The sequence below is a fragment of the Acinonyx jubatus genome, chromosome C1 (assembly GCF_027475565.1).
Source record: "Acinonyx jubatus isolate Ajub_Pintada_27869175 chromosome C1, VMU_Ajub_asm_v1.0, whole genome shotgun sequence".
NCBI classification, from domain to species: Eukaryota; Metazoa; Chordata; class Mammalia; order Carnivora; family Felidae; genus Acinonyx; species Acinonyx jubatus.
Window position 1 is genome coordinate 42,607,149 of NC_069381.1, and position 25,455 is coordinate 42,632,603.

Consider the following 25,455-nt stretch of genomic DNA (forward strand, 5'->3'; position numbering starts at 1 on the left):
TGACCAAAGAAACTTCCCACTAACATTTTACAAGGCAACACTAGACAGAAATATATTTGTATTAAAATTTTCCTAGTAAGAACATGCACAAGTTAGTCCTTTGAAATTTATCACTCTCCTTCATTGAGAACTCTTTTCAAAAACCTGGAAGCCAACTGCCTAAGGAAAGTCAATGTCTTAATAATACATAGTATCCTGGGGGTGCCTGGGTGGCTCAGTCGGTTAAGTGTCCGACTTTGCTCAGGTCATGATCTCACAGTTGGCAGGTAGGAGGAGGCCTGCATCTGGCTCTGTGTTGACAGCTCAGAGCCTGGAGCCTCCTGCAGATTCTATGCCTCCCTCCCTCTCTGCCCCGCCCTCACTTATGTGCGCCCGCATTCTCTCTCTCTCTCTCTCAAAAATAAACATTTAAAAATTAAAAAAAAAATACATAGTATCCTTCCCATGCATCTTCCCCAATAATAAACAAAATACAGGCCCTAAATATAAATTTCATTCTAGCTCATTCACAAGTTCTGATTTTTTCCTCCAAGTTCTTTATTATTCAGTCAAGACAGTTCAAACATACTTACTTAAATTTAGACACTTTTAAGCTTCTGTTACACTGTGTAAACTTCAGTTTACACTGAACAGTTTACTATTACATAGTTAAAACATCAACATCTTTTAAGTTTGCAGTCTTTAATACAAGTTAAGGCAACTGTGTAACATTCAGGCAAATTATAGCAAATATCACATTGAAGTTTATTTCTTGCTCATATTCTACAAACATCTCTAATTCACAGAATTTCACTAATTTTATAATTTCCTCAGGCAGAGATGTGAAGGCCACAGAAAACTGCAAATGTGCCTTATAACTTCAGTAAATTTTATGAAGCTCAACCATTGTAAAGATCATGGAAACATGTACCAAATTAAATGAATGGCATTTGTGACATTAAAAGTGAGATCTTCCTTCCAAAGTCACCAAAACCATTCTTTAATATTCAACAAAAAACTGGAATTGCAGGGTTTCATGTGTGTGTTTTTAAATGTCAGGGTGGTATGATCCTCTTTGGATGTGGGGCTGTTGAAAGCTGAGTTGTACAAAAGAAATTTTTAGAGAACAGAGCCTTTTCTTTACATATTTATTCTCAGAGCCTGCCCTTCATCTCATTTTGGTTTTCCACACTGATCCAATTGTAGCACTTCCTGGAGAGAGCTATGTTCTAATCAGCAACATCAGGAAGAGAATTGGACAAAGCAAAATGAGAAAATGCAGATCTTCTCATGTCATGTCTCTTTGAAAACAGAGAATACATTCTAAGGTATCAGGCAATAGAAGTCACAATTTGACTTTTAATAATTTTTACCTGTAACGGACATGAACAAGAAACATGGTATGAGTCCGTCATCTATTCAATAGGTACACGACTTCTACTGAGGTGAATGCCTTTTAGTAGAATTTTACTTTGTTCCCTGTCCCATACAGTTGTGCTGACCTTAAAACCTCATTAGTAGGCTATTCAGGAAATCTCCACCAAACGGTGGATCAAGGTAGAAACAAACTAGAGACCCTGAATTACCTAACATGACTTCCCGTTAAGGGTTTTCTCCTTACAGTGGCTCAAAAGCCACCGAGCTAAAGCAGCCATGCCGACTCCCCAAAGACAAGGGTCCGGACCCCTACATGAAACGGCTGCAATCCTCTTGGATCGCCGAAAGAGAAGCAATCAATCCTTTAAAGAGAACTCGGACTACATATCGTCACCTCTCCCAAACCAGAAAACCGAACATTTTACACGCTAGCACTGCCTGGACGCACCCCACCCCCACCCCCCTCCCACGGGATGGCCTTCCGGGCGGACGGTGGCCACAGGGACTGACACACCCACGCCTACTTCTGCTTCTTTGGGGATTTGGGCGCTTGGGCGACCGGGGGGCGAGGCAGCTTGAAATAGACCTTGACCGAGTCATAGATGAACCACTGCAGCGCAGTCAGGGTGCCGATCATGGTGATGCGGGAGAACAGGCCCTTCCACACGCCCGCGAACCCCAGTCTCTGGAGTACTCCCAAGGCCGAGCTGCCCTTCTCCTTGTTCAAAACGGACACGACCGAATCGGCCGGGTGGGACACGACGGCGCAGAAGACGCCGGCGATGTAGCCGGCCACGAAGGTCACGGCCAGCTGCTCGGCCTTGGTGCACTGGCTCTGGGGCTTGGGGACGACGTGCTCGTAGAGCGCCTCCACCGTGCGCTCGAAGCAGGCGAACTTCATCATGGTGTAAGGGATCTGGCGCAGCCACAGCGGCGCCACGCCCTTGTAGAAGGCCCGCCGGCCCTCCTCTCGGTACATGCGCGGCGCGGCGGCGCGCAGGGTGCCCGCGAAGCCGGGCTGCGTCTGGATGCGCACCTTCACCGCCTCCATGGGCGCCAGCGCCACGTCGGCGAAGAACTCGGCGCCGGCCGACGCGGCCAGGTACAGGCCGGTTCTCCACCGGTACGCCTTCTCCGGGCCCAGGAGCTCCGTGTAGCGCATCTTGAAGGCCTCGTAGAGGCCGAACTTAAACAGGCCCTGCAGGGAGTAGCCCAGGAAGGTCGGCGCCCAGCCTCGGGCCAGGCCGCGCAGCCCGTCGTCGCGCACCGTCACGCTGAAGCCGCTGACGATGCCCCTGTACTTGGCGGGGTCCACCTGCATGCGGCACTTGACCAGGTCCAGGGGCACGACGGCCGTGTGAGTCAGCCCACAGCTCAGCATGCCGCCCAGGCCGCACAGCAGCAGGTATCTCGCGGAGCCGTACTCGTAGCTCTGCTCCTTCGCGGCCGCCGCCGCCCAGAACCTGCCCTTGAGCGGGCCCAAGCTTCTGGCCTAAGGGGCCCAGCAACCGCCAGCGTCACGCATGACCGCGCTCCGTCCAGCCCCACACCTCCCTCGGCCGGAGCCCGTTCCTCTCGGGGGCCCAAGGGCAGGTGCGCATGCTTTGTGAGCTTCCCGCGCGTGACCCCAACCGTCGGTGTCCGTAGGCTTTCTGCCCGCCCTTGGCACGCGCCTGCGCAGCCCCTACAGGTCCGGTTAGCTGGGGGCCTGAGGCCCGCTCCCAGAGGTTTAGGGGGAGCATCACCCTGTCCCTCACCGCCAGGACCGCCCTCCGCCCCTCCCTCACACCTTCAGCCCAATGGGCTTCTGGTAGCGGCAGGAGCCCATCCCCTCAGCCCTCCCTAGCCAATGGGCAGTGGTCCCTAGATCTCACCTTGAGCGGTAGGTAAGGTTCAGCGTGCCCAGGTGGCTTCTGCCCAGCTCAGCTGCCTAGTCCTCTACAAAGACGCTAATAAAGTAAATCAATAGATACAAACATGAGTACACACAGGAATAGGCGAGCAAATAGATAAGGAGTTGGGCTAGAGGGCGAAGAGTCGCCATGCACCGTTGCTTTCCTGAGAGGCCTTTCTGGAGGTCTCACCTAATTGTGCCCACTTAGGGCAATAGTCCTCTCCATGGCAACAGAGTGTTCTATGGAAGGAATGGGCAGAGAGAACCAGGAACATGGTGTTGGAGGCCAGCCAGTCCCGTGGCTTCTAGCGTACCATTCTCATCTGGCAGATAGGGTTGCCGTCTCCCCCCAAGCACTCACACTCCACTCCTGTTTCCCTCCAAGAATTGCAGTGAGGGCTTAGGAAGCATGGAGCTACTCGCTGAGTTGGGGGGTGGGGATTCTGTTGACTATTTTCATTCATTAGGTATTTTTTCATTGACTACTGAATCCCTGGCATAATTCTGGAGATCACAAAAGTGAGGCAGAAACCCTCACTTCCCCTAGGGGGACTGCAGTCTCATTGCCTTGGAAAGTGAGAATTGAGTGACTCCACGTGTAAATCACTAGCATTCACTCATTCATTCACCCACTGTGTGCTGGGCCTTGTGCAGGGTTAGGGATTTAAGAAAGAGCTAGACTGGGGCACCTGGGTGGCACAGCCAGTTGAGCATCTGAATCTTGATTTCGGCTCAGGTCATGATCCCAGGGTCATGGGATTGAGACCTGCATGGGGCTCCATGCGGAGCATGGAGCCTGCTTAAGATTCTCTCTCTCCTCTCTCTCTCTACCCTTCTCCCCAGCTTGTAGTGCATTCTCTCTCTCTCTCTCTCTCTCTCTCTCTCTCTCTCTCTCTCAAAGAGGAGCTAGATATAGTCCTGCTTCTTTTTAAACAAGGGGATTTAAAAATCAGCCTTGTGTGGTATTATGATAGGGGTTTGATTCAAGTTCTGTGTGAACAATGAGGGAGCAACTAATTCTATCTCATGAGGTTGAGAAGACTTCCCAGAGGGGATGACCATGTAGCGAGGTCTTGAAGGATGAGTAGGAGGCTGTCACATAAAGTAGATGGAAATGGAAGTCCAGGTTAGGGGAAACATGAATACATGAAGTACTGAGGAGGGGTGAGTAATTCAACATGGTGGAAACTAGCAAGGATTGAGTCTAGAAAAAGAGAAACTGGGTCAAATTAGGGAAAGCTTTAATGCCTTATTCAGCACTTTAACATTTATCCTGTAGGGAGGCTAACATTTCTCAGAAGTGTGATCCATAGGCCACCTGTATCAGGATCACCTGGAATGCTTTATTTAAAATCTAAGATCACACCCCAGACCTCTGAATGAGAATCTCTGATGGCAGGAATATGCAATTTTAATAAATTAAAATTTATTAAATTTTATCCCTCGGTGGATCCTTCATTAAAGTTTGAAAACCACAGTACGTAGATGATGGGAGGTCAAAGATTTTTTTTTTTAAAGGTTCTCTGATTAAAAATTTTAGTACTTTATCCTGTGCAAATTCATCAAGCTATACACTTAAGATTAGTGAACATTAGACACTTTATGTATGTTATACCATATTTTTATTTATTTTAATTTTGTGTGAGAGAGTGTGCATGTGTGTGCACACGAGGGAGGGGCAGAAAGAGAGGGAGAGAGAGAATCTTAAGCAGGCTCCATGCTCCGCACAGAGTCCTACATGGGGATCGATTTCACGCCTCTGAGATCATGACCTGAGCTGAAATCTAGAAGTGGACACTCAACCGACTGAGCGACCCAGGCGCTCCTAACATATACTTTTTTAAACTGGTGGTATAAAAAAAAAAAATAGAATTGGGTCCTAATTACAAACTTAGGATGATGACCTGATGAAGAGCAGAGGCAGATATAGATTTTCTCAATCAACAAGTCTTACTGAACTCCTGTCCTTATTGTAGTCTTTTTTTTTTTTTAATGATTATTTTTGAGAGAGAGTGAGTTGGGGAGGCACAGAGAGAAAGAGGGAGATACAGAATCCCAAGCAGGCTCTGCACGGTCAATTCAGAGCCCAATGTGGGGTTCAGACTCACAAACCATAAGATCATGACCTGAGCTGAAATTAAGAGTTGGATACTTATGGGGCGGCTGGGTGGCTCAGTCAGTTAAGCGTCCGACTTCAGCTCAGGTCATGATCTTACAGTTCATGGGTTCGACCCTGCATCGGGCTCTGTGCCAACAGCTCAGAGCCTGGAGCCTGCTTCGGATTCTGTGTCTCCTCTCTCTGTTCCTCCCCTGCTCATGCTCTGTATCTCTCTCTCTCAAAAATAAATAAATTTAAATTTAAAAAAAATTAAAAAAAAAAGAGTTGGACACTTACTGGGTGGCTGGATGGCTCAGTCAGCTGAGTGTCTGACTTTGGCTCAAGTCGTTATCTCATGGTCTGTGGGTTCGAGTCCCCCATCGGGCTCTGTGCTGACAGCTTAGAGCCCGAAGCCTGCTTCAGATTCTCTGTCTCCCTCTCTCTGTCTCTGTCTCCCCCACTGGCACTCCCTCTCTCTCTAAAAAATAAATAAACATTAAAAAAATTAAAAAAAAAAAAGACTTGGACACTTAACTGACTGAGCCACACAGGCACCCCCTTATTGTATAGTCTTATACCAGTGTTAAAGTAGTTAAACAAGGTAAATAGACTAAGGTGGACTTAATGCTTTAGCAGTCTATGGAAGGAAACCAAAATGTAATCCTGCAAATGTTAAGAAATTGAAAACTAAGGACAGCCAATCACAAATGGCCAACTAGGCTTTTCCATATAAAGCAAAACGCCAATCAGATAATTTCTTTGGTTTGCTTTGGCATCTTCTCTATGAAAGTCTGTCCCCTAGTTCCTGTCCCTGGAGGCTTCTAACTACTTCCCGTTTGGTGCTGCCCAACTGGAATTATCTTTGCTCAAATAAACTGTTAAACTTTTAATATGTCTCAGTTTATCTTTTCACATCAGGAATATAAGTATGAAAGAAGAGATTTTCTCTTTGACTCATAAGAAAACAAAAAGTGTTAAACTAAACTATCTCATGCTGAATAAATTGGGGTTCCCAAAGTATGTTCCTGGGAATACTGGTCCACTTGAAAAAGGTCAGTGGTGGGTCAAACACATTTGAGAAGCATTTCATGCCAGAGCCTGCATTCTCAAGTGAAGCAGTGTCATCCTCAAGGGGGCAAAAATTAGTTCACATGGGGCAAAAACCCCTTAATACAATGGCTTGGGCTCCCCCCCCCCAAACTCAACCTACTCACCAAAATCTTATTCCTTAATATTTAATTTGGGGGAGGGGCAGGTGGATGGAAAGGAGTGATTAAGGGAATGTCTAAAAAGGCTTCAGGAAACGGAGGGCCAGTAATGAATAAAAGGTTGAGAACACAGCACTAGAACTTCCTCTTGGAGCTTCATGGGGCACATGAACTTATTACAGAGTGAGAAGTTTCAGAGGAAAGAACTTTAATGTCTGCTGACTAGCTAACTTAGGCTATCCTCATTTTACTGGATCCCAGAACCCCTTTCTTACCGGATACCTATTCTCATTTCACAGACATAGTCTCCCATGGAGTATATTTTGGGAAATGCTGAACTCTATCAAAAATAGAGCTTGGAGAAAATGAGGAGTAAGGAAGCTGGAGTAATAACAGCGGGTACCATTTACTTAGGCCTCTATGTCCTGAAGGCGTAACTTGGATGTTTTGCCAACATGTAGCATGAGTCACTGGCCACTTCATGAAAACAGAAGTTAAATTAATTTATCTCATTCATAGGAGATACTTCTTCTGTACCATTAATATATCACTCAAGAAAATGTACAAGTTGAAGGAAACAATTTAGGAAGCTTCTGTACCAGATTTTTTCACCCTTTCTTCCAGCTCGATGACCTTAGCCATGTTATTTAGCCTCTTTGTGAACTTCATTTATTTATTCCTTTTAAAAATCTGTAATTAGGGTTAATTATAGCTACCTTTAGAGTCGTTAGAAGAAGAGATAATCACACAAAATACCTGGCCCAGTGCCCTGAACATTAGTAAGCATTCCATGAATGTCAGTTCTGTTACTCACCCGGTTTTTCTGGCCCTCATTAATCCTTACAGAACTCATGTTTCCGCAGTGCCCCAGTCTCTGCTCTTTCTCTTCCACTCGAGCGAATGATTTATTCAGTTAACTAAATTCCAACTGACTGATGATTTAGGATGGGAACTGAAGAAATCATAGCTGGCAGAAATGTGAACTTCTTTGACAATGCCCCAGGATGTGTCACAGAATAAAATAGGACAGAGACTGAGCACCTGTGGCACAGCAACCTGGGCCACAGAGAGGAACAGGACAGCCTTACTCCCTCCCAAACAGACCCTCCTAGCCTGGTGCTTTATTCAGTTGAATTCTAGTTAGGGCAACCAGCTTGTCCCAGTTTTGCCCCCCAACTTTCCCATTTACAGCACTGAAAGTCCAGTGTCCCCAGAACCCTCTCAGTCCCAGGCAAATCAGGATGGTTGGTCATGATACTTTTAAGAGTCTCAGCTGTGCCCAAGGCCTCCAGCCACTGCTATCTTGCCGCAACATAAGAATCACTGGCTTGGGAGCCAGGCACACCTGGGTCCAAATCCTGGCTCATTCCATTTCTAGTGATGAATCCTGTAAATGTCATCTAGCTTTCTTGAACCTCGGTTTCTTTATCCAGAGATTTCATCCTATTCTTTCCTGAATTTGTGATAAACTTCATATTATGGTTAAATTAAATCACAGTGCTTGAGCAATGTCAGCCCTCAATGAATGTTGGGGGGGGGTTGTTTTGTTTGTTTGTTTGTTTTCCTTCCTGAGCTCCTTATACTTACTAGAATTTCATTATCTCCTGGGGTACCATGTGTCTTAAAAATCCCTGAAACTTGTTTCGGGGAAGGGAGGTGGCCTTCGGGCAGCAGGGGGCACTGTTGTCACGATTCCTCTACTCACACCAAAGCAATAAAGCTTTAGTAGGCCACTGATCAAAGATGGCTAAACTCTAAACCCACACTTGGTTTTAACTTATCTAAATGTGTCCCACATGCCTGCAATAATGTTTGGGGTGTATCTGGATGATTTTAAATCTTGTACATTTAATTTATAATCCTTCTCACTCCAGGAGGTTTATGATGTGCCAGGGGGTCAAATGTTTATTCCTAGAATTATTTAACCTCAATCAACTAATTATTCTGACGAACTGTATGCCTTTTTTTCTTTTTGCTTGACCAGATTGGGAACAATGACAGGCATTCAACTCAGATTTACTGTAAAACTTGAACAGATTGGGAATTACGGAGTTCCTTAAACTGTCTCTGAAAATAAATATTTCTGATGTATCTGGCAAGTTGAAGGGGAAAAAGCAACAATCCCCAAACTCATTAAACTAAGTAAGTCTAACCATGTTTAAAGAAAATGTTGTGGGAGGTAATAATCCCTATATGCTTAGATGAAAACCGTTCATAACAAATCCTCATGCCTTTTGTTTGATGGTTTAAGGAATTATTTGTGCAAAGCAGCACTAATGCTCCTGGTGGTAGTAACTGTTTATCTGGGGTGAGTTCTGGGGGAGAAGGGCATAAATCAAATAATTTTTTATTAAACGTCCAGAGTTCCTAACAATATTACATGTCCAAAGGACTCCATTTATCAAGCAGCAGGTACATAATTGTCCATGCCCTCTGGTTGGGATCTTAGGAGAATCTAAAGGGTTATGTATCTCAGGAATGGTGTAAGCTTAGTATGAAATAACACCCTTCTTTTCTAGTTTATGTAGTTTTTTTTACTAGCAATTTATACCTACCAAGAGCAGTATGAAAATATCCCTGTAAAAATAACATCAATACATCTGAAGGTTCAAAATGAAAACTACGGTTTTATTAGAATCTTCTAGCTGACATATCCTAATAGTCAGATAAATATTTCCAATTCTAAAGCACGAGACAGAGTTTTGATTCCATTAGAAAGGCCCGAAATGACACAGAGTAGGTTCAAGCTAGTGAAGGTCATGTGGCCCACGTGAAGAAGGGGTGTGTCAAAGTGGCATACTGTTGACGGTGGTGTAACAGCTTAAATTTGAGTTACTGTTAAAAACCTACTCTTTGGAAGTGGAAGAAGGCCCACATAGACAAATCTCTTTCAGCGCTATCCGGTAGATATACAAGGTGAGACATATACATAATTTGAAAATTTCTGGCAGCCACATTAAAAAAGTAAAAAAAACACATTAAAATAAAATATGTTATTTAACTTAATCTACTCAAAATATCATTGTTTCAGTATGTAATCTCTACAACTTATCAATGAGATATTTTACATCCTTTTTTGGACTATGTCTTTAAAATCTGGTATTTTATATTTTTAGCACATCTTAATCTGGAGTGGCCACACTTCAAAGTGCTCAATAGCCACAAGGGGGTAAAGCTATGGTGTCAGTCAGCTTGGGTTTAATCTGTGATTGGAGAGCCTGAAGCCGCCTGGAAAGATTGAGCAGCTGGATCAAATCTCCTGGTTGGAGGTGGAGATATTATTTCTTTCTTCTCACTCCCTATTCCCTTGCCCTTCCTCCTCACAGATACCACGTAATGCATGCTAACCATGTGCCAGATACCAGGCACTGTGCTGGGCATTCTAAATGCACTATAATCCTGCAAGAGTCAGAGATCTGCTTTTATAAAAAAAAGTATAATGTAAATGAAATAACTAAATGATGGCAACGATAGCATAATGGTTAAGAGAACAGACTTGGAAGCTATTCATACATGTTTCTGCCACTTCCTGTACACCTTGGGGAAGAATTTTCTTCACTTCTCTAAGCCTTAGTTTTATTATTTGTCAAATGGACATAACAAAAGTACTTCCCTTATGGATGTTCTGTGATTTAAATTTTTTAATGTTTATTTATTTTTGAGGGAGAGAATCCAAAGCGGGCTCTGCACTGACAGCAGAGAGCCCAATGCAGGGCTTGAACTCAGGAACTGTGAAATCATGACCTGAACCAAAGTCTGAACGCTTAACCAACTGTGCCACCAAGGTACCCTGGGATGTCCTATGATTTAAATGAGACCATGCCTATGTTGGAGAGGAAAATTTTTCCTTTATCTTTCAAAGATTCTTCTGGCTGGTCTAAATTAAATTGACATGAGACAGATGGACAAGAGAAAAACAAATTTAGTTTTGTAAGTGTGGAAACCCTCACATACATGAGACGTTTAATAACGTTAAGGTTAAATGGCTTATATTTGCCATCCTGAGCTAAGGAATGGGACAGGGGCCTGGGGCTTCAAAGGGGAGGAGGGCAATTCACAGGCCAATAATAAGAAGGGCAGATTGGTAATCAGATGTTTGCCCTGCCGTACAGATAGGTCATTAAGATAAAACTTATCTCTGATAATAACTCTTACGCTGGCAAAACCCCTCAATTCATATTCTTCTAGTTAAGGAAGGGTGGAAAGTTTCTCTTAGGCCTGCAGGGTCTTGATCGCCTTCGGCTCAAAATAGTCCGTATGCCAAAGTAGCACATGTTGGGGAGACTTGTTCTGAACCCCTTCACCTGCAAAGCTGTGGGCACATTCATTAAATATTAATAATACTATTTGGGATAAATGTGGGGTACTTTGGAATTTGTAGCACATTAGACAAATATCACTTCTACTGCTGGTATTACTATGGTGCAAAGAAGTTACGTGACCTAGCCACGGTAACACAGCTAATGAGTAGTGATCAGGTTCTCACCCAGTTTGCCTATCTCTAAAGCAGTATTTGTCATGTGTTTACAGTTACAATATGGACTGAATTTATACTGATGCCATGACATAAAATGAAAAGATCTCTTGAAAGATAAATTCCTGATATCTGCCTGCCATTCTCATAGAAGCAGAATTCAGGGGGAAAGTCTGCGTTTTGGTAAGTAAGGATTTACTGTTTTGTTGTGTTTGGATAAATAAGAATTTACTGTTTTAAGAAACTAGACAATGAATATGCATGTAAAGGAAACTTAAATTTAATTTTCTTTGATCCTTTCTTCTTTTTGACTCTCCTTTTATTCGGAAACAGTGCCTTGCATATATTGGCATTAAATTCATGCATGTTGTGGGTGCCTGGGTGGCTCAGTTGGTTAAGCAAGCATTTGACTTCGGCTCAGGTCATGATCGCTTGGTTTGTGAGTTTGAGCCCTGCGTTGGGCTCTGTGGTGACAGCTCAGAGCCTGGAGCCTGCTTCAGATTCTGTGTCTCCCTCTCACTCTCTGCCCCTCCCCCACTTGTGCTCTTTCTGTCTCTGTCTCTCAAAAATAAATAAATAAACAAACAAACATTTTAAAAAATTCATGCATGTTGTGTAAAACCAAATTTTCATTTTACTAAAGGAGAGTGATATTGAGGCTTTTATTCCCTATTAACAATGTGTTTATAGGGATATGTGCCTCTCATCTTTTAAGACAAAAAATAGTACTATGAAAGTACATGTAACAGTTATATGTGAAAGTTTCTACGTGTAAAAATATTTTTTTCATCAAATTAGCAAGTGAAAACAAAACATTAGCCCCAGCGCTATTGGGTCTAACTCAGTTAATTGTACCACCTTGAGTATGCCCTCTCTGCCCAGATCGTGTACTTTCTGCACAGAATTGTTTGTTCTGGGCTTTACCTACAAAACCTTTGCAACTGCTTTCTGTTTGATTTCATGTCACTCTCTTTTTCTGTCACTGTTTTATCTTCCATCGCGGCTGCTTTGTGACTCTTAAGAGATTCCTAGGGGAGGTCACATGAACCAGTGAACGGGGCTGCAGGCATAGGATAAACAATCCTGGCTAGCATAGTGTTAGTTCAGAGCCATGGCTAGCCTCGAGTGCGTGCTCCGCCTGGAACAACCACCCCAAAGAAAACCATACTCAACTTCATTTTAATCTTGCAATACCTATGTGAGTCCTGGTTACTTATTATTCTACTTTCTGGAAGAAAAACTAAGGGCAGGGACATGTCTAGATGTGTGGGTTCTAGTTTGGGCTGGCTCTGCTATGTCATTTCCTCTACTTAATCTTAGATAGTGACACCCATAATTTGTCCCCAAGGACTCCCTCCACAATCTGGCTACTGTTTAACTTTTTAAAAAAGTTTTTTTTTTTTTTTTTAACGTTTGTTTATTTTTGAGACAGAGACAGAGCATGAATGGGGGAGGGTCAGAGAGAGAGGGAGACACAGAATCTGAAACAGGCTCCAGGCTCTGAGCTGTCAGCACAGAGCCTGACACAGGGCTCAAACTCACAGACTGTGAGATCATGACCTGAGCTGAAGTCGGGACGCTTAACCGACTGAACCACCCAGTCGCCCCTGGCTACTGTTTAGCTTCTATTCCTTATCTCTGTCCAGTCTTCTGACTTCACTCTACCATAGCCACACTGCAGGCCTTGAAACATGCTATTCCCTCTGTCTGACACACCTCTCTTCTGCCCCTGCACCTGACTAATTCCTACTCATCCTTTCAGCCTCAGCTTGGAAATCAACCCCTCAGGGGAGCTGATTTCTTGATTCAGGTTAGGCCCTCATAGGGATTCCCATAGAATCCTGGTTCTCTCCACATGCCCCCCACCCCCCACTATTCCCCAGCTTTCATCTGGAATTATCTGTTTACTGCCCAGCTTGCCAGCTAGAATGTATGCCTAAAGGTAAGGATCCTGTCTTTTTTATTTACTTCTGTGTCACTTATACTTAGCACATAGTTGGCACTCAATAAATATCAGCTATGGGTGAAGAAAAGCAACTAATAAGCAGGGCATCTTAGGAAGCTTCCCCAGATTGATACTTCCTTCCCCCCTTTTGCCCCAGTTGTAATGGGATATGTAATAAAACAAACATTTCTATTCATCACTAAAGTTTTCTTGGGGAGAGCACTGTGTTAATTTAGAAGAAATATTAATTAGCAGATATAAGAATATGGACTTTGAGGATAGATTTTCTGGTTTTGAATCATGGCTCTGCCACTCAATGGCTGTAAAACCCTGGGCAAGTTACTTCTCTAGGCCGCAGTTTCTTCATGTGTAAGATGGGGGTGAACATAACAGCACACCTACCTTAGAGGACTGTTGTGAGGATTATATGAATTAATACACACAAAGAACTGAATAATTACTGCATATATAAACAGTAAGTGCTAGCAATTATTATTTCTTTTATTAAACCATTAGAGGTTGGGGGGGTGAGCTCACGGAACCAAAGTTGATCACCAAATAATGCTTTTCAGGAGAGTGATCTTATTCATCGTGGGTTTTCTGTTTTATATGTTTGAGGAGAGTTGCTGAAGCCAAGCCGATTTACTGTGCCAATCAGAGATGAGATAATTTTGACATTGGCAGGAGAGGGAGGCAAGATCCATTTGTACATTCAACAAATATTTACCGAGTGTCTATTTTGTGCTAGACATAGAGGAAAATAAGATAGTCACAGCTGTTACAGAGCTCCCAAAAAAATCAAGAAAGAAGAGAGAAACTAGAGAGGCTGGGGACTGGGAGTGGGGGGTGGGGTGCTGGGGGCAGACCAGTTCCTCTCCGGTGGGTACGGCACAGTAGAGGAAGATGTTGAGAGAACAGAAATGCTAAGGCAGGATTTTAAAGCGTCTGCTATAGGATGTGTTATGTAAATCCTCCCCTCCATCCCCTACAATATCGTCAATAAAATTTTCATTGCTCACTGAAGAGAGCCTGAAGAAGGGGAAGATAGCAGATATCTGGGTTATAACTGTTAGGGGAAAGAAGCTATAGGCAAAAAAAGGCCTTCCTTACTCTTGTGTACTATCAGTAAGGAGGCATTACAGTGCATGCAATATTTAATGATTATAAATGATACCTCCATGCACTGTATAACACAAGACTCTTTACAATGAATATAAATTAAACAGTACCAATAGCAGTCATATTAACTGAAAAGAAGAGGCATTATTCAAGACAGGAAACTTGGGACTTCCAGGGAAAAGGAGCCTTGAACCTGGGAGTCACATATGACCACCAACCAGCCCCTCTGTGCTTAATTAGTCAAACCGGTGATTCATTGGTAACTATGACTTATTTTTTTTTAATGTTTACTTATTTTTGAGAGAGAGAGAGAGAGAGAGAGAGCACTGGGGAGGGGCAACGAAGATCCAAAGCAGGCTCAGATAGCAGCAAGCCCGATGCAGGGCTCGAACCCATGAACCGTGAGATCATGACCTGAGCCGAAATTGGATGCTCAACCAACTGAGCCACCCAGGTTCTCCACTGACTTGTTATTTTATAAACTACTGCTTACAAGGATGCAGCCTTTCTTAAACATAGGTATCCTAAGGTTTAGGTGTGAGGAAAGAAGGGGTCCACTATATACTTAAGGCTCCCATCCTTTTCTGACTTCCAGTTTTTCACTTTTACCATCCTTTAAAAATAACAATTTCAGGAAATGTATATATTTCTTTTAAAAAGCAGCAGCCTAAGAAGTAATCAGTCATCACACCAAATAAAACAAAACTATCAGTTTGCCTGAATTTCCAAGAGTGAAGTAAATAAAGCTCTGTTGGAATTTACCTACACAAATTGAGACTTTCCAGGGAAGAGAGAAATAAACTAGAATTTTTTTCTTTCTCTTAGATTTGTTTACTGTGTAAACCCTGGGGTTTTTGCATCTTATAATGTGACTACTGATTAAAAAGATATATGGTTGTTTATTAATGCTCTCAAAGCATGATGCAAATTCACATCACCTTGGGTATGTTTTGCCCCTAAAGCTATGAAGTAAATATGGAAGCATTTTGTAGTTAACAAGAGCAAAATATGTTAATTCAAATAGTTGGCTTTGAATAGGATTTTCCTTTAAACCATTAATAGGAAAATGAAGAGAGCTTGGGTGGTCAAGCATGAAATGTAAATAAGAGCAGTTTTCTTTGTCTCATCATCCGATGTTATTTGATGTTAAAATTTAAATTTGATAATGCGGAATATGACCTTATCATGAAACAATGCAGTTTATGCCCCAGATTTTTTGACAGCAGTACTGAAACTATGATTTTTAAGGACCATTTTCAAATGACAAGTGCAGCGAAAAAATTAGACATTTTGAATTGGTGGAGTCAGAAAAAGAGCTTGCCTGTCCTTTTATATACAGGATCGTATTTTTTAAATCAAAAACTAAGATAGAGGGTGTTAAAGCAAAGCAGAGACAAATCTCCATCTCTTTAAATGGCTATAAAATTACCAGTGGAATTCCTGAAGGGCCAAATAATACAGGAAGCGTATACTTTTGCCCTCTTATTAAAATGAGGAATATGTTTCTTTCAAGCAGAAAAGGGTTTTACAAACCTCTTTTCTGCTTTCGGTATCAGCCTCAGAAGGGCAACCATTTCCTATTGTCTGGAGGCTCGCGAGAAGTGCAAAGGACAGCCACTACCACGAGCTCAGGAAAATCAAGGTGGACACCAGGCCTCGGCTTCTACCATTCTCCTACCAGAAAAAGAAATTCAGAAAAAGGTCAGTTTAAAACACACACATTTTAGTCAGGTTTTAAGTGTAACTATCTCCTTAAATATGACTGATCCTATGATTATAGGCTTTTCAACTTAGGTATTAGTGACCCATTTTTTTTTTTTCCTATTTTAGGGGCCTAAAAAAAGAAAAGAAAAAAAGACCTCAGAGTGGCATAAATTTCTATCATACAAGAAAATGAATTAATTTAGTAGCATTGTAAAACTATGAAATTTGTGCCAGTTTTCAGGTGTCCCGATATTTAGGCTGCTTTATAGGGATAGCTAAATTCACTGGCAACGTTAAGAAATGGTAAAAAACGTTAAGAAATGATAAAAAACTCATGCTAAAATATCCTGTCGCAAATATGCTTTACTTTGGAAGGCATCCACAACAGCAATGTACCATTTTCCAGAAGAGCATTTCTATACCAATAAGAGTCTTCCTCTAAGGGCAGACCCTTGCACAACCATCACACTGCACGGAGCTCTTGAGAATATTCTGGAAGCATCACTGTGAACCGTTGCTTCTCAGCAAAGAGAGAGAAATGAAATTCAGCAGAAGCAGCAACTTTTGGGAGGAGAAACACGGTTTCCCTTAGAATGCTCTTCTCCTGGAATGGGTTTACTGAGAGCTCGGCTTCTCTGGTGCTTTAAATCTGTGGACTGTTGAACGTCACTCCGCCTTTTTTGAAGTTACAAAAATACTTTGCGGTGTGGCGGGAACAGAAAGTTTGGAAAATTAACTGCGTAAGACTTCAGATAACACAGAAGACATACATGCAATAGCATTCCATGAAGAACTTAATCAACTCAATCCCTTGCATGTAATTAACCAAGGCACACAACGACTCCAAATTCTGCACTCCAAAAAAGGAGGGAAAATGCAAGGGTCCTGCAGCAGTTCCCGGGACTACGGAAAACTGCTTTGTTACAAGTGTATCCAAAGTCCCCAGCAGCAGAGACTTGTGGGGCGCCGCTTATCTTTGCCGCACTCGCTCTGCAGCTCCCAGAGGTGGCGGTTGTGCTATGAAGGAAGACCCTGCCAAGCTGGCCGACAAGATGCTGCGCACCCCCAAGTGCTCCAGGTGCCGGAACCATGGCTTTCTGGTGCCGGTCAAGGGCCATGCGGGCAAGTGCCGCTGGAAGCAGTGCACCTGCGAGAAGTGCTACCTGATCACCGAGCGCCAGAAGATCATGGCTGCGCAGAAGGTGCTCAAGAAGCAGGCCTCCGAGGAGGAGCAGGACGGGGCCCTCGTCGCGCAGGGCCCGGAGCTGTTGACAGGGGCCGCGGCCGCAGCCCTGGGCGCAAGCCTCCGCCAGCTGCCTCTGCTGACCGCTTCGGGAGACTGGGAGCCAGGCCCCGAGTGCCGCGTGGCCGCCGGCTTCCCAGAGAGGCCCCCACGGGGCCCGAGCCCCGGCCCGAGCGCCTTCCAGCCAGTTCTGGGCGGCCACGGCCGCGGCCACGTGGGGCCGAGCGGCGATCGAGCCGCCGTGGCCATGCCCGGTTCGGTGGGGCCCCAGCTTGGGATGGAGGTAGCAGGCAGGGGGTGCCCTGACCGCCTGGGGCTGCGCACTCCGTTGCGGCCCCTGCCCAGCCCGCCGTTCGACTTCGGTAAGATTCCCAGGCCCTGCGTGGCCTCGCCCCGCCTGGGATTCCTCTCCAGGGCCTTACGCTGGCAGCCCAGGCCATCCTGGATCCTGCGGGGATGGACCTCGGGGTGGGGGTGGGGAAAATGCTTTCCAGAGGTACTCTTGCTTTGGGAAGCTTTCCTCTAAATAGAGATTTGGGTTGGGTGGCATTTTGGAAAAAGGTGACGGGAGAGAGTTAGAAAGGAACGGGCGGTTCTGACGGCCGTTAAAATGTTAAAATTTAGCTTCTTGCCTTGCCGTCTAGCAAGAAAGAAAATGGCCCCCAGACGCCTTGGCTGTGGGTCCTTCTTCAGGAAGACGCTCGAGAGGCGGCCTACTGCACTTGCGCGCTTCTTCCCGCCTTTTTCTTGGGCTGGTGGCGCCTCCTTCAGGAGGCCACTGTGGCTGGGCCTGCGCAGCCCTGACTGCGCCTGCGCACTCCTTCCGTTTCTAGAAGCTGGAGGCTCCTCCCAGCGGACTTCCCCTGCAAGGGCCCTAGCCCATTGCGCCTGCGCACCCCTACGCACCCTTTTCCCGGGCGTGGGAATGAGACCGTCTTATGTTCCCCACTGGAGAACGGTTGAAATATTGATGTTGCTTCTTTTTCTCCGCACCCATCACATGCATAAATTACATGGTTCTCTATGTCTTGTGGTTTGCACTATTAAAAGTACAATTTCAAGTCATAGATTGGAGCCTCTTTAAAATTTCAACCGCAAGTCATATGTAGATTTGACGCTCTTTATGGGCAGAGACACGCTCTTTTTTGGTTTTCCCTATGGCAGTGTGGTAGGAAGAGCACAGGAGGCAAGGGGAACTGCTCAGTCACCTTGGGCAAGCTCCTCCCTTCTGTGGCAGCCTCTCCCCTCTACGCTAAGGGGACCGGCCTGGATGCTTTCTGAAGGCCATTTCTGTCTTCTGGGACATTCTAGTAAAATGTGGGTCCCCAGGAAACTAGATGGGGAAGACAGACCTGAAGTAGCAATTCTAGAAGATACCTTTCCATAGACACAGTGCCTTTCTTTGTTCCATCTCAACAGGGGCTGAGCATTTAACTATGTGCCATTCACTAGTGATGAAGAAGTGAAGAGGGCAAAGGCACATTTGTTGCCTTCAAGGATCTTGTCTTTGTGGGAGGGACAGCACTGGTCGAGGAATCACACAAATCAATGTAAAGAGCTCTAATAATTGATGGGCTCGCTGTGGTCTGAAGGAAGAGTAGGAGCTGAGGACTTCCAGAGGCACAGTGGGATTAGGGGGGAAAGTCTTCTAAACTGAGGGAACAGCATCTGTGAAGGCCTTGAGGTTGATGAGAAAGGGGAAGCTGTTGGGTTATAGTGCATGCGGAGGCTGGAGTGGAGGCAGGAACCAGCCCTCATGGGGCTTTGTGGCTATGCCAAGGACTTTTTCTAAGCAGTGGGACGTGGCTGAAGGGCTTAAAAAGCAGGGAGCATCAAAAGCATAATGGACGGGGGAGATCTTTGTAAGGCTTAAAAAGCAGGGAGCATCAAAAGCATAATGGACGGGGGAGATCTTTGTAAGTGGATCTGAGTGTTGTGTGCTGCTTTCGCACAGTGATGTGATGCTCTTTTTCCTAGCTCTGTGTTGTTTTAACACTTCCGTCATTGCTTACCTTTTCAGGGCTCCCTCTGAACATCAGCTCAGATCATGCGGTGGGGCCTGAGCACCTGGAGAGGCAGCCTTCCAAGCTGTACCCCAGCTGCTCCAACATGCATTCCTACTGTGCATTCCCACTGGGCTACCAGGATGGATCCCCGCCTCCGGGGATCCCCCTGCAGCGGGGCTTCCGGCATGTGTCCTGCAGCCCCTACCATGGAGGAAGCTTGGTAAGTCCCCTCCTCACTCCTTTCCTGGTTCCTCCTTATCCCACATGCCCTGTTGCCATTACGGATCCTCAATCCCAGGAAGCAGGCCGCTGTGCCAGGCTGTGCCAGGCCCTGAGCACTGGTAGGATGGATAGAACATTGACCTTGTGCCATGTACACCTGTGGGGGTGCACATGTGTAGGCAAGTCCATTCGCGTGTAAACAAGTTGGCCTGGGCTGTGGCGTGTGCTTTTCAGAGCTGGGAGCTCAAGCAAGAACGAATGCAGACACATCTCAGATAAACCCGGGAATAGCCACACAGTACCACCGACCGGGTGAGTGACCACCAGCCTGGACTCACGGGATGCTGATGTTGGAAGGGTGCTTCATTTTGCTGGGTACCAGAAAGGAGGCATCACTGTCCTGGAACCACATAGTTGAGGGCGGAGCCAGGAGCAGACGTAGGTCCCCCGCCCAAAGGTATGGGCCGCTTGAGACCGCAGAGGGCTTTCAGGAGGAATTTAAGCTGAGTCATGAAAAATATGGAAACATTCCCCCGACATAAGCCTGGAGTTTTGAATACTGAGTATGTAAGAGTCAGGCCATCTCTGTTACGTGAGGTACGAGTCAGGGTGATCAGGTTTTGTGGCCTTGGTTACCAGCTCCTTCCAGACCAGAGTGGTTAAAAGCCCTTTCCCTTTTGGCAACCCTGAGACCTGTGATGACTGCAGGGTAGAGGCCTGGGTATCCAGTCCTGACTTTGGGCCCATGAGGCTGGGCCTGTAGGGAAGGTCCACTCCAATGCAGCTCAAGCTCATGGAAAAGTAGACCCCTATTACCTTTCCTCCCTCCCTCAGAACTAAAAGCCTAACCCTGGGTGTTAGATGTTTCTCTTGCGTGGAGGGTAGAGAAGAGCGAGGACAGAGCGGGCTTCTTTGTTTAACGTGGAAAGTGACTGAGAAGAAGGAGGAACGCCTGACATGTACGTACCGAGAGTCTTAGCTGCAGAGTGTGGAGCGGTGAGCTTCCAGAGGTGTCCAGGCAGGTCAGGCACCCAGGGTGCTGGGTCCCCACTCCTGCTGCAGCCCCAGCAGCAGCTCTGCTGTCTGTTTTAGATACTTTAGATACTGATAAGTCCTTTTCCATTGATTCAAGGGGAAACAGTTTGGAAACCACTGGTCTTGAGAATTTCTGGGGCGCCTCCTGACCCTTATGTGAGCCATCAGGGCACGCTGTATTACCCCACTGTAGAGTGGAGGAAGAAGACTCAGAGAAGCTAAGTAGTTGCTCATGGTCACAGAACTGGGGATTCAGATTACACAGCTGCTCAGTAACAGAGTGGCAGTCACCCCAACTCTGGAGCCCTGGCACTTTGTGCCGCCTGAGGTGTGTCTGTCGTGCAGAGGAGGAGCAAACATGACCCTTGACTCCCCACCACCCCTGAACTCTGTGGGCGCTGGCCACCCCCTCGCAGCCCAAGGAGAGCACGGTGCCTCCAGCCTTCACACAAAGAGGGGGCCCTGGCCAAGTGGAGCACGCACCCACCGTCTGCTCACACAGAAGCTTGGATGGAGCCTGGCGTCCAGGGTAGGGCTCTGATTGACAGGCTTGCCAGACGGCCTTTGTTAAGAGTGTGATCTCAGTTGGTTTATCTGGGCCTGAGCTGCCACCACAGGCCCCAGGCAGGAGCTGTGATCCAGGGAGAGTCTTGGCTGAGCAGCTTGGAATTAAAGCACTAATAATCCCCCTTCCCACCCCCTCCACGTCTGGATAAAGGATCAGGCGTTTATTTGTGAAGCTGTTTCAAACCCAAGAGCCTATGAATTGCTTTCATCCTTGTCCTGCTGCACCCTGCCCAGGCTCTGAGATACTCTCCGGAGAGGTCTTCAGCCTCCTATTCCTGTCCCTGCCCCATTTGCTGCTGCTTTACTTCCTCTGTTCTCTTCCCACAAAACAGCACAAGCTTGGAGCTCGACAGACCTGGGATCCAATCTTGCCTTCATTGTTTACTAACCATATGGCCTGGGGAAGTCATGTAACCTCTGAGGATCTCACTCAGGTTCTCGGTCTGTATAGTAGGGGTAAGAGTACCTATTTCACGGGGCCATTGACAGATGGAATAGGTGTAATGCATGGTAAGGTGTGCCTGGCACAGGGTCTGGCATGTAGCAGGCACCTAAAGGTGGGCTTTCTTCCTTTTCTTGTGGTTAACTTAAGTTAGGAAATGATTTTTGCAGATTGTCTCAAGGCTTTAACATGCTCATGTGTGACTCACCAGTGTGGGGGCAGTGTGTGGGGTTTCTCAAACTGCCTTAACAAAGACCACTTTTAAAAGCACATCAGATCTCTTCTAGGACATTAGGATTCTCTAGAACATGGCATGTAAATTGCTGCTCTAAAGGATCTGGATGGAGAAGTAAGTGATAGGAACTACATCTGAAATTTATTATTATTTAAGAATTTTTTTTAATGTTTATTTATTTTTGAGAGAGAGGGAGAGAGACCGAGCATGAGCAGGGGATGGACAGAGAGAGAGGGAGACACAGAATCCGAAGCAGGCTCCAGGCTCCGAGCTGTCAGCATAGAGCCCGACACGGGGCTCAAACTGCTAAACCGTGAGATCATGACCTGAGCCCAAGTCGGATGCTCAACCGACTGAGCCACCCAGGCATCCCAATGAAATTTTTTTTTTTTTATTACATTCATGTCTTTCTGGGTTAAGCTCCAATCTGTGTAGTCCTCACTCCAGATGCCCCCACTCCAGCCCTGGGGTCCTGTGGCATGAGCTCAGCTTCCATGTTCTGAAGAAGGAACAGAAACATGGAAGGGCTAACTGCTGAAGTTGCTTTGCTGAGGTCCCCCAGCTTCCCTTGCCTCTAACAGCTGCACCACACGCTGTTGTATTGGAACAGGGCCTCCAAAGGCCCCTGACTCTCAATTCCAAGTCCTTAGCTATACCAGAAAATGGGGCCACAGGGGGTTGGGATGCATTCAGCACAGAGCAGTGGAGTCCGACAGACTTGGGCTCCAGTTCTGCCTCTGCACTTACCAGCTCTGTGGCCCTGGGCCCGAAGCTTCACCTCACTGACACTGTTTTCCATCATTATAGTGAGGGTGACACTAGAACCTCCCTCCTAGGGTCATGAGGGTGGAGTGAGGTCATGGATCTAAGCATATACAAAAGGGCTCGGTGGGACTGGCTGCTCCCCAGGCTCACCTGAGATGTGCCGGTATTTGTTCTTGCCTTCAGTTATTTGGTGGGTATTTGCTGAACACCCTGTTCCGAGTGCCCTGTGCCCAGGTGTTTAGGTCAGAGAGGCGAATCAACCTCTTGGGGAGCTCCCCGTTTAGAAGTATGAGACCTGTTTGATCAGCCCATCTGGCTAAGCCTCTTCCTCTCTGGCTTCTCTGCTGTGTGTGTGCTGTGCAGGTGTCGGAGTCGGTGGGAGACTTCCAGCCAAGCTACTACCCGCCGCCTCCGCCTCCGCAGCAGCCTCAGTTCCTCCCGCCCGGCTTCCTGTCTGCGCTCCACTTCCTCCCACCGCTGCCGCCGCCACCGCCACCGCCACCGCCACCAGCATCTTTCTCTCTTGCTGTCCTGTCTGATACAGACAAGGAGACCACTGGTAAGTGACCTCTAGTCCAGCTTCTGGGGGAGCCAGGAAGACTTTCTAGAGGAAGGGGGACCTGATCTGAAGTGGATGTGGAGAGAAGGGAAATGGAGAACAGAACTTAAAATGTATCAGACCCTGGGATAAGCTCTTTCCTTATATCCCTCCCTTTATTCTATATGCGAGCATCTAAGAGAGGGGGTCCCCAGTCTCAGGTGAGAAAACCAACAGCACCCTGAGAGCTTCTCGCATACGTAAGTGGCAGATGGCAGAGCTTAGATTTCAACAGAATTCTGTCTGGCTCCAGGTCCGCTGCTAATTCCCTCCCCTTCCCAGGGCCTGTGGGCAGAGACGTGGAGGGTGGCATGCATGTGGTATGTTCAGAAGACCAGAGGTGCCAGGCTTCTCTGGCTCGGTTGGGGCCTCTCTGGCTAGGGAAACGGCAGGTGCGGAGCCTGGAGCAGTAGCTGGAGCTGGGTTGGGCCGGCTGGGGAAGGGTCCTTTACCCCAGGCCACTTGTAGAGAGAAACAGACCAGGAGCTTGGGACCCTGTCCATCACAGCTCTGCCACTGGTGCGCTGGGTGACCTCGGGCATTCATACCCTCTCTAGGACTCCCGTCTTCTCATCTGTAAAATGGGTCATGTCACAGGATTCCTGTGATAGCTGAAATTTTGGATGTAGAAATGCTTTGGTTTTCCTTTGGACTCTCGCAGCTTTAAAGGTTCTAGGGTATTTTTTTCCCCTTTCTATCCTTCCCTGAGTCGCCTTAGGAAAAGAAACCAAGGCCTGTCGCACACTTGGCTGTGTGTGCGATGCCTAGATCCACAGGATGGGGAGACGGGACGTAGCTTCAAGCATGCCAGCCCCGGAGCCAGACAGCCTGGGTATTGGTCCTGGCTCTGGCATTTACCAGCTGCGTGACCTTGGGCAAGTTAATTCACCCCCTGGTGCCTCAGCTTCACCTTCTGCAAAAGCGGACTAACAATGGTTCCTACCTCACGAGGTTATTCTGAGGATTAAACAGAACCTAGAACGAGGAAGGCATTAGCGTTCTCACTGTTTCCCCTCGTCCTCTTGCTGACCTTGATGTTGCCAGGTAGCTCTCTCATTTGACGGAAAGAGGCTGAGGTTCAGAGCTGGGGAGTAGCTCGCTTCTTGTCCCCCAGCTCGCACAGGCAGAGCCGGAGTTTGAACCTGAGTCTGTGTCATGTGGCAGGGGGCTAGATTGCCAGTGTCCAGACTAGCAAATGAGAGGCAAAGTCCTTCTCCACGGGGACCAGGAAGGGTGAGAATGCCTTATAGAAAGTTTACCTCTGAAGGTAGGTAATCTTCCTCCTAGTGAATCCTGTAAACCCAGCCCCTCTTCTTTGTCCTTCACAGATGACCAGGATGTGAAGGTGCCAGCACCGGTGCCGGAGGAGCCGCCCGAGGTGCCGCCCGAGAAGAAGGAGGAGGGGGAGGAACCACCGCCTGAGCCCAGCCAGCCGCCCTCTCAGGAGCAGTCCGACTAGCTCCGGGCTCTCGGGCCAGCAGTGGGGGCGCTTTGGGGGTGTTACAGCGATGATGTTCTTGTTTGAGTTCAGGGATGGGTAGGGAGGAAGGATAGTAGTAGGCTTAAGAGAGCAGTTAATTTGCATTTCAAGACAGGAAGAAGGAGGGTGATTTCTAGGGTCCTCTCAGTCCCGGGATGGGGGACTGAACAGGATGGAGGATGGTTAGCAGGGGAAGGCCAGGGCTCTGAGGATCGGGGGGGCTGGTGGAAGCTCACATTTAGGAATGAATTTAACCGTGTCCAGGTTGTGCCGCTGTCAGATTCACTCCCAGACGCGGTCTTTGATTTCCTCAGGCCGGGTTCCAGGACAGGAGGCACATCTATTTCAGCCTTCTGCTTCTGCCTCTGCTTGGTCCCAGCTAGGGGCACAGACACCAAGCTTCCAGCACATCCAGGTGGCTGGTGGGAGCAGCGGGGGCCCAGGGCGTTGACGGCAGGTTCTGCAGCGTCCTTCCTTGCTGCTCGGGCTCCTGAGGGCTGCCTGGCCACTGCCCCGCGCCCCTTCTCCAATGGGCTTTACTGAGCATTCTGACCGCCGGGGCTCCCATCCATAAAGTTTAAGCCATTATAGGCATCATTTCTGGTTTAAAAAAATCTATTAAAGTTTGATTATTTGATATTTTTATAGTGATTGCCAACTTTAAAAAGTAGGCTGTTTGTAAGCACTGATACAGTTCTCAGACAATAGAATGGTGCTTCTAAATCATCTGTGGTATCCGTTCCTTCTCTGGGGACAGCTGACTGTTGAAATAAAATGAGCATTGGAAATTCTTGTGGAAGGTTTATTCTCTTTTTAAATCCTTATGGAAGGCAGTGTTGGGTTGGGGGTCAGGGCCTGGCAAGCCACTCCCTAGTCTACCTCCCCTTTCCCTTTCCCTCTGTTATCAAGTGAGATGCTTGGGCTAGGCTACTAGATTTTTTTAATTATTATTGTTACTGTCACTACCTTTTTCTTAAGCAGTGGAGACCTTTTGAGGAAATCGGATTCAGACACATAAAATATAAAGATTTCTTCTAGTTTCCCTTCCCCAGCTGTGTGGGTGG

General features: G+C 46.7%; 2 protein-coding genes across 3 annotated transcripts; one reads left to right on the forward strand and one right to left on the reverse strand.

Moving 5' to 3' along the window:
* Window positions 1-510: 510 nt before the first annotated feature.
* On the reverse strand, window positions 511-2,881 carry LOC106975003 (phosphate carrier protein, mitochondrial-like). Its single transcript, XM_053204291.1, is given in 1 exon segment — window positions 511-2,881. A coding segment is annotated over 1 exon segment (1,005 nt). The 3' UTR covers window positions 511-1,876.
* Window positions 2,882-8,543: 5,662 nt separating this feature from the next.
* Window positions 8,544-25,179, forward strand: DMRTB1 (DMRT like family B with proline rich C-terminal 1). Of its 2 annotated transcripts, none has more exons than XM_027059136.2 (8): window positions 8,544-8,698; window positions 9,673-9,825; window positions 11,087-11,213; window positions 15,651-15,795; window positions 15,925-17,403; window positions 19,062-19,267; window positions 22,677-22,872; window positions 24,240-25,179. In XM_027059136.2, the coding sequence occupies exons 5-8, from the start codon at window positions 16,818-16,820 to the stop codon at window positions 24,368-24,370; spliced, it is 1,119 nt and encodes a 372-aa protein (XP_026914937.1). In that variant the 5' UTR covers window positions 8,544-8,698; window positions 9,673-9,825; window positions 11,087-11,213; window positions 15,651-15,795; window positions 15,925-16,817; the 3' UTR covers window positions 24,371-25,179. The 2 variants fall into 2 exon arrangements, with proteins under 2 accessions (XP_026914937.1, XP_053070036.1); XM_053214061.1 differs by having other exon boundaries at window positions 16,174-17,403.
* Window positions 25,180-25,455: the final 276 nt, after the last annotated feature.

Bases quoted from the DNA above. Each gene is read 5' to 3' on its own strand.
- DMRTB1 (XM_027059136.2), top strand. From the start codon at position 16,818: ATGAAGGAAGACCCTGCCAAGCTGGCCGACAAGATGCTGCGCACCCCC. The intron at 17,404-19,061 runs GTAAGATTCCCA...TTACCTTTTCAG, and splicing joins CAGCCCGCCGTTCGACTTCG to GGCTCCCTCTGAACATCAGC. The intron at 22,873-24,239 runs GTAAGTGACCTC...TGTCCTTCACAG, and splicing joins TACAGACAAGGAGACCACTG to ATGACCAGGATGTGAAGGTG.